The sequence below is a fragment of the Thermomyces lanuginosus genome (genome assembly GCF_041956635.1).
Source record: "Thermomyces lanuginosus strain ATCC 200065 unplaced genomic scaffold VTN49scaffold_27, whole genome shotgun sequence".
Lineage (NCBI taxonomy): Eukaryota > Fungi > Ascomycota > Eurotiomycetes > Eurotiales > Trichocomaceae > Thermomyces > Thermomyces lanuginosus.
This window is the reverse complement of record NW_027192361.1, coordinates 1,871,957-1,879,829: the sequence shown is the minus strand read 5'-3', so window position 1 is coordinate 1,879,829 and position 7,873 is coordinate 1,871,957. Positions and strand designations below refer to the sequence as shown.

At 52.3% G+C, this 7,873-nt stretch overlaps 5 protein-coding genes across 5 annotated transcripts in view; 4 read left to right on the top strand and 1 right to left on the bottom strand.

Moving 5' to 3' along the window:
• Window positions 1-433: 433 nt before the first annotated feature.
• Window positions 434-1,428, top strand: VTN49DRAFT_2961 (uncharacterized protein; the record flags this gene model as incomplete). Its single annotated transcript, XM_069410744.1, has 3 exons — window positions 434-649; window positions 1,173-1,195; window positions 1,422-1,428. The coding sequence occupies 3 exons, from the start codon at window positions 434-436 to the stop codon at window positions 1,426-1,428; spliced, it is 246 nt and encodes an 81-aa protein (XP_069269519.1).
• Window positions 1,429-1,449: 21 nt separating this feature from the next.
• Window positions 1,450-2,753, top strand: VTN49DRAFT_2960 (uncharacterized protein; the record flags this gene model as incomplete). Its single annotated transcript, XM_069410743.1, has 3 exons — window positions 1,450-1,513; window positions 1,575-2,418; window positions 2,480-2,753. The coding sequence occupies 3 exons, from the start codon at window positions 1,450-1,452 to the stop codon at window positions 2,751-2,753; spliced, it is 1,182 nt and encodes a 393-aa protein (XP_069269518.1).
• A 57-nt stretch (window positions 2,754-2,810) lies between these two features.
• Window positions 2,811-3,059, bottom strand: VTN49DRAFT_2959 (uncharacterized protein; the record flags this gene model as incomplete). The annotated part of the gene is made up of 1 exon (XM_069410741.1): window positions 2,811-3,059. The coding sequence occupies one exon, from the start codon at window positions 3,057-3,059 to the stop codon at window positions 2,811-2,813; it is 249 nt and encodes an 82-aa protein (XP_069269517.1).
• A 2,072-nt stretch (window positions 3,060-5,131) lies between these two features.
• Window positions 5,132-6,439, top strand: VTN49DRAFT_2958 (uncharacterized protein; the record flags this gene model as incomplete). The annotated part of the gene is made up of 2 exons (XM_069410740.1): window positions 5,132-5,178; window positions 5,230-6,439. The coding sequence occupies 2 exons, from the start codon at window positions 5,132-5,134 to the stop codon at window positions 6,437-6,439; spliced, it is 1,257 nt and encodes a 418-aa protein (XP_069269516.1).
• A 1,233-nt stretch (window positions 6,440-7,672) lies between these two features.
• Window positions 7,673-7,873, top strand: part of VTN49DRAFT_2957 (uncharacterized protein) — a gene marked incomplete at both ends in the record, with an annotated part of 1,794 nt that continues 1,593 nt past the window's right edge. The window contains one exon of the mRNA XM_069410739.1: window positions 7,673-7,848. Coding sequence (XP_069269515.1) covers window positions 7,673-7,848 — 176 coding nt within the window. The remainder of the gene's footprint in view (window positions 7,849-7,873) is intronic.

Here is a 7,873-nt window from a genome sequence, read left to right as displayed (position 1 = left end):
GCTAGCGATGGTTTTTCGTATGGTATGAACGATGTCATGTTCTGTTTGGATTTAACTTCATCTGTATACTGGAATGTTGCTTAGGTCTAGTTAGATTGAAATGACGTTTTGCCATTTCAACAGCAGTTTTTCTGAGCTCGATTCGTGGATTTCACGACCACTGCACCATTCCCATCGGCCTGGTTGTCCTCGGCACATTGACGCGGCCCATGGAATGCAGTGGATGCCCTATGGCTGCTATGATCCAACCAACCATCCATCCAACAACCGGTTTGATCGGATCTTCGGCTCTTCCGCAGAAGGCTGGCTGATCGTTAGGCTTCGGACGCACTGCAAAATCTACCGGTAACTGATGTTTGTTCCAGCAAAGAACGTGTTCCATCGTTTCTGTACGCTGACGTATGCCATGGATCAGCAATGGATCGGCCCAGCGATGCAAGCTTCGACACCAAAGTGGAGCGAGGACCCCATCATGCAACAACATTCGTGGTCCAGCCAGGTCACCGTGTCACTGCCCGCAGCCAGGGACAACACGGAGCACACATGTCTCACGTTTTGCCAACAGAGATGTGTGATCTCGATTGCCGGCGGGCCCATGCACCTCACCAACCGCCACCATCGACCATCAATCACCCGGCGTTATAATCGGGTGGGCCAGGGTCACAGAGGATCAAGCACAAGATTCCTCGGCCGGGGGCCAACTGTAGCGACGGATCGGAATCACTGTTTTTCCGAAACCCTCGAACCAACCGGAACCGTCCTCTGTTTCAGACTTGGATGACCAAAACGGTTAAGATCTCTGTTGGCCAATCAGGGCCCGGCAGCGCGTCTCCTTTTCTTGCTTCCCCTAATTGTCCGCTCCATTCCCTGTCCCGGGCCAGTCCTGGATCTTTCTTTTCTTGGGTCTTTCCTGCATGACCTTCTTTTCCCCTGGAATCCAACTCCAATCGCTCTTTCCTCCAGACTCGTTCTTGCCACAACCGGTGGTGTGGTTGAATCGATTGCTTCCTTCCTCTTTTTTTTTTTCTTCTCCTCCCTCGTTCGCAGCTTCCGTTAATTCATTGAGCCTTTTTTTTCCTCGCCGCTCGTTTCTCGCGACCCTGAATCGAAATCCTCTTCCCATCCCATTCGCTTCGCGCTGATTTGCGCCGCTTATTGTCCGCTATCCCCAGCATTTAGCACCACGCATCATTCTGTAAGTTCCCGTTTGCCTCTGGAATTGGAATGCCCGGTTACCCGGCGCGCTGCGGGCTGCATGCATGGCATCCAGAGGATGGCGTGGAAACACCCCTCTCTGTGGAATGCGGGCACAGCAGCAAAGCCACCTTGGTGGAATCCCACATGCACGCTTGTTTTGGTCGTCTCCGGTGAATTGTTTTGCTTTGCCATCTCGAACTAACGGTTTGGCGGCGTTCCACCAGATTCTGACCATCGTCGGTTGTCGTCGAGATGGCCTACGCCAAATATCTCTTGCAGGCCTTGCTGGCCAGCGGCCTGGCCCTCGCCGCATCCAGTAAGTCGGCGTTTGTCGGTGAATCTGTCGCGGTAAACAAACAGCTGACCGGCGTTTCCAGAGTGCGACGGCACCGATAAGCCCATCACCATCCAGTCCCAGGGAGATGCGGATGAGCTCGGGGGCTGCAGCACCATTAAGGGCGATATTAGTTTCCATGAGGAAGCTGCCGGTGATTTCACTTTCAGCTCGATCCAGAAGATCGAGGGTAGCCTGATCGCGCGCGGCGCCGCCAACGTCACGTCCATCTCCGCCCCCCAGCTGCGCAGCATTGGTGACACCTTCGAGCTGCAGGGTCTCCTGCGCCTGACCTCTCTGGCCTTCGATGAGCTCACCTCCGTCGGCTCGATCAAGTTCGCCGCCTTGCCGGAACTGCAGGGCCTGCAGTTCACCAAGGGCGTGACGGACGCGGGTAGCGTTAGCATCACCAACACCGGTCTGGTCAACCTCAACGGCATTGAGCTGAAGACCGTGGGTGACTTCGATATTACCGCCAACAAGGCGCTGGAGGAGATCAATGTGAACAACCTGAAGAACTCGACCGGTCTGTTCAACATTGCGGCCAACTCTCCCAAGCTCAAGGTTGACCTGCCCAACCTGGCCGAGGGCAAGAACATGACCTTCCGCAACACCAGCGATGTCCAGATCCCGTCCCTCAAGTCTCTGACCGGCCAGCTGGCTTTCATTGCTGTCGACCAGGAGACCATTCGGGCGCCGAACCTGACCGAGTGCGGTGACCTCAGCCTGGACAACAACCGGAATCTCAACAACATCTCCTTCCCGCGGCTGACCACCATCAACGGCGGTCTGTCGATCACCAACAACAGCGAGCTGACCGACATCCGGGGCTTCCCCAACCTGGAGAAGGTCACCGGTGCTGTTGATGCTGTCGGCAAGTTTGAGCAGTACGTTTCCTCCCTTTCGAGGTGAAATGCACACACACATTTGATACTGACGGAAATCTAGCGTCGACTTCCCGGCCCTGGAGCAGGTCAGCGGAGGTTTCAACGTCCAGAGCAACAACGATTTCGACTGCAGCCAGTTCGATGACCTCCGTGACAACGATGCCATCCAGGGTGTGTACGAGTGCAAGGCCAATGAGAGCAACCCCACGTCGCTGGATGGCACCAGCACTGGCGATGGCGATTCCGAGGAGTCGGAGGATGCTGCTATCAGCAACCTGGTGCCACCGACCGGCCTGACGGCGTTGGTGTGCGGTCTACTTGCGCTGCTGATGTAAGAAGCCTTAGTCGGCTCGCAGGTATCGAGGTTCGATAAAGGGCTGGATCGGAGATGATTACGGTTTGTTGCGTTTGTTATATCGCGGGTTAATTTCTCTTCGCGACTGTTGTATGGTAATAATCAATCCTTCTTTGGTTTTTGTTTGAGCGTCGTTTTGTACGGTTGGTTTGGTTGTTCTCTCCTTGTTTGCTTGGGCAGTAGATTCCAATTGCATTGGCACATCAAGCGTACGTTCTGCAGTGTGGGAGACCTGGACGTAGGACCGTCTACTCGTAGTGTCAGGAACAGTGGCATGCCTGGCCATGACCCTTGGGTTTCTGCGTGATTGACGCGTCTCGAGTACGTCATTGGCCTGGGTTTGGTTCAGAATTGACTCGATTGCTGAGGGACAAGATGAAATAGACACCCTGTTGAATCGATGTATTGCTAAGTCGATCCTCGAAAGATGCTCTTTCACATCTGAGTTTCTGCACGATGAACTTTTGGCACCTGTGGGTGCCTCTTGGCTCCCTGCTTGCGGGATATGCACATAAATACGAGCATGATGGCGTTCCCTCTAGCCGATAAACCAGGCAGGCAGAAGCCGGCTAGTCAGTCAGTCAGTTTCCTTTCTCCTATGAGTTTCTTCGAGTACGCGGGCATGTGCCGCGATCTGCTTCCAGTGCTCAGACATCAACACACTCGTACTAGTTAGGTCCAGCCCGTATCATTCCAAGTTCATCCCTACGATTCGAGCCAGCAGAGATAGAGTAAAGCACCTGCGCTCAGGCAATTCCCCGGGACGATCTTCAACACTAGAGTTAAAGTTACGGCTATATATACCATGACGCGGACTTGCTCCGATCAACAAAGTCAATCGATATGACAGCTCAAAATTCTCCTCGCATTTTAAAGTTCATTGAACCGAACTTCCCCAGAGGAGAATGTCGGTAACCTGGGAAGTCAGCCCTAATGCCAGCAGATAAAGCAAATCTCGGAAAAAGTAAGTGCAAAAAGGTAAATGCGGTCAGACCACCTGGAAAGAGGAGAACTGAGAGGGTCATTGCGTCAAGACAGGACCATATTTTGAGATATGAGATTTTTTTTTTTCTGCTTCCTTCACTTTAGCGAGGTTAGCTTAGTGTACAGAGTAGAGTACTAACTGACTTTAGTAGCCCGTGCCGAGTTCCCTAGTTCCCCATGAAAGACGGAGACCTAGGAAATAGCTTCCGTTCCCGGTGTTTGGTACCTTTGGTTGATGTCGATCCAATTGAATTGATTGATTAACATATGCTTGCTTGACTTGTAGCGTGGGAGGGGAAAGAGATTCTGGCTAGCTGCTGGCTGGGATCTAGAACTTCGGGACTGGGATGATGGATATAAAAGAAGGGCCCTTACTTGCAACTTTTACCGAGAAGGGCCAAAGATGAGCAAAGGCTTCCCCGCCCCCTTCGCGACGACCATTGCGATAGAACTGGAAGTCGTGTGCCTGTCGAACCCCCCCATATATGTATGTCTTATTATCATTCGAATTAAAGTTACTCCAAACTTCTTACTTGCGGCTTTGGATTGATCATCACAACCTTACCGCAGACAGGTTGACGACCTCCACTATTGCCAAGTACATGCAAGGGTTGGATAAGATCTCCAAGAGTTCTCTCGTTCGCTCGCTTAACGTATCCGCTCAGCAAAGAAGATCCTTCATGATGCATCGTAAAAGTTTAAATTGCCGATATTTGACGGGAGATAACTAGTGAGTGGGATTGAGACTCGAAGCTTTGAATGACCTACATCAGATCGGTTGCGAGATTTGCAGATCCGGGGGACCCCTGCGTAAGTTGGCTATCTCCGAGACTATTGCTGGATGATGATGAAGAAATACTTGTAACCACATGGGATGGGCTGTTGGATGTTGTTAAAAGGGTTAATTGTTGTCTTGAAAGAAAGCAGAGCTCACTTGACTCTGGGCTGTTCTTCTCGGTGACGTTGGAGGCTGGCGGTCGCTGCAAAGCCTTGTCGAGGCTTAAATGCCTCCCAGCGAAGAGATAGGGCCTCGCTGGGGTTCTTCTTTAGTCTTAGGGCTGTGGATCGGGGCCCATGTCCTGCAGAAAAAGGATGTATTGCATGAACTTCTGTCACTAGATAGATCTGATCTGCGGAACAGGTCAAAAAAAAGGATAAACGTAGGCTGCTCTGGCTAGCCATATAATAAGGCTGGGACGTGTATGTTTTTGTTCTTTCTCCTGGCCAGTTCCCTCTCTGTGGGCCACGATTGTCACGGGGGTTTGAACTCATGCTTGCTCGGCTGGCTTTGTACATTGTGCTGTAACCCCAGTCGATGCGTCCTTCCCTTTGCCTTGTCTTCTGTGCATATACGTCTGTTCTGTACCTCTCACCATGATGGACGACTCCCAGACCAAAGACGCTGTGCGTCGTTGCTCGTCGTGAGTTTGATCTTCCATTCCGGAAGGCGAAGTACTGACAGATTTGGTCAGAATTGTGAACTCTTGCTCTGAGGACGTGGAACTCGCTGCCAGCCCAACATTGCGGAAGCTTCCCCCTCTGCCTCCATGTGAGCCTCTTCCGCCCGGGCCATTCGGTCCGTTCACCACGCCATCCAATGCATATCATGCTCCGAGTCCCCCTAGTTCCCAGGACTCGTTCCCAATCAAGTCTACTGGACGGTGGTCGCCACGAGTTCAATGCCTCTCCCCACCGTCGCCAACCAGTTCGGAAGAATCCTCACTGCGGGATGCCTCCCTGTCATCATCGTCGACGACGACGAGGACAACAACACAGTGGTTTCCTCCTGGCTGGCCGCACGAATTGACGCGTTCTGAGATTATGGAGCTGGTCGCTCCACGCAACATCACCCGCAAACCTCCACTGCAGCAGCTGTGCGGCCGCAAGCGCAAGAACGACTTTATGTCCAGCGACGGCGATGACCAACGTGACAAGCACCGCATCGCCGAGGGTAACCGGCGCAGGAACCTGAGCCAGCTGCACCGCGAGCTGGACAGCCGCGTCCATGATCTGTTCCTCCAACGTGCCGGGTGGAACCCGGCCAAGAACCTGCCGCAGTCCAAGGAGCATATCGTTCAGGCGGCCATCTTCCTGATCGACTTTATGCTTGTGATTATCGAGCACTTGCTGCCTCCCGAGAAGCCCACACCGCCGCAGTTGGCCGAACATCTGCAGACCCAGTTACGAAATATGCATCTCCAGCAGCAGATGAATGGCCTGCAGGCAGAGAATGAGAACCTGCAGCAGCAGATTCGCGTGCTCAAGCACGAGTATGAGGATCTCCTCGACCGCCATCGGGAATTGGAGTTCAAGGTCAAGTCCTACGAGATGGCGGTTCGGTCGTCGGTCAAGACGGAAGCTCACCGCGCAATGCCACCATTACCTCCCTCAACATCGCCCCCGTTCCCGGGCCAGGAGAAGACGGGTGATGATGAGAACAAAGCCTTGCCTGTTCTGCGCGTGGTTTGCGATTCAGCTGCCGATCATGAGCCAGAGGATTCATCCTCATCATCTTCGTCCCCCACGGCAACTTCCGCAACCAGCTCTGCCTCGAGCAGCTTCACGAGCAGCCATCATTCGTTCTGGCATTATACCCCTCCGGCCACGGATCCGTCATCCCCGCTCTTCCAGACGTCATCCTTGCCGTGGCCGTCGACCACAGGAGACGAGTCTCGACATTGAACGAGAATTTACTCTCACAGTCATGACGTCATGATTATGAACTTACTGATGTGTGATGACCGGCAATGGATGGCCTTTTGTATTTCGTCTTGCATCATGTTTCGCTCTCTAATGATCCATGGGTTCTTGCTATACGTTTGTCAAAGGCTGGATGGATGCTATGCCGCTTGTGTCGATCAAAGCCCTACTGTCCTGGATTTCTCATGTAAATGAGCACACGAGTCGATACACGGAGGGTCTTTGACCAAAGAGATTTTCATCACGGTATTATTGTTTCTTGACCGGTTTTGCTCTCTACCAGTAGTTAGGTCTGAAATGCCGACCCTTGAATAGGTATATTCAATAAGACTCCCACTGTCCAGGTGGCGAGAGCTTAATTCAACATTCCGGACTGCCATGCAATGGATTCTGAACTTTTGACGGATTCCTGTCAATACTAGAGGGAGGGCGCTGATGCCATCAGGGATCTAAATCCACCTGGAAACGAGAGCCTCCACGTTTCTTGGAAAATTTTTGAATCCTTGCATGAGACCCGATTCACAAAGATCATGCAGCCGCCGAGGAATTCTGCAAGAAGACACGAGCTAAGGTCGGCATAAATTAAATACTCCGTGACAAGAGTAGCTAAGAATCACCAAAGTCAATTGGGACCTTTCTGTCCTTGCGCCTGCTTGATGAGGATCGACATCTCATCTACTAGGTTAGAGCGAAAAAAAAAAAACAAACTAAAATAAGGTGGTAGATCTGCCTGTCTGGAAGAGCCCAGCAGGTAAATTTAGCTACTCTCTCCGGCCAATCAGGCCAGACCAAACAAAAGCTGTTTGACGTTCTCGACTTTCTGAAACTAACCGCTTTGGGCCAACAGTTCATCGAGGCCTCTTTTCGCCTGCTCGGTCTCAGTCTGGTCTCGCGACTTCGCCCTGACGGCCTCAAATTTATCATTTGCTGCAATCCTTTTTTTCCCCAAAAGTTTCCTCATACTTTTTGAATTGAATCTCATAGGAACTAAAGCATCCATTTATTGTTTGCTGTTCTGGGCACATCCGACCCCCCACTCGCTTCCATTCCGGACACCCCCGTGGATTCGTGAGTCTGGCCTGGACGATTCGGGATCGCAGCTTGGGGGTTCTGGCTGCACAGTCTCGTCCTGTGCCTTGTCAAATTCCATTGTCCCCCTCCCCCTTTTGACCTTTTTGGATCAGAATCGAACGTTGTTCCGTTTGCATTTGAGAAATGAAGTTACTTCCCAAGGGCGGGATCACATGGAAGGCCGCCCGGGCGAGGTTACCGCCATGGCGAGCGGTTGCAGTGCTGGTGACGCGGCCACGGTTTTTGGTGACAATAGTTTTGGCCGGGTTGGTGGTGTTGTTATGGCGAGGCATCACAAGTACGGCGTCAGAGGTGCAAAGGTATGGACGGTGTCAGCTCTGGCGT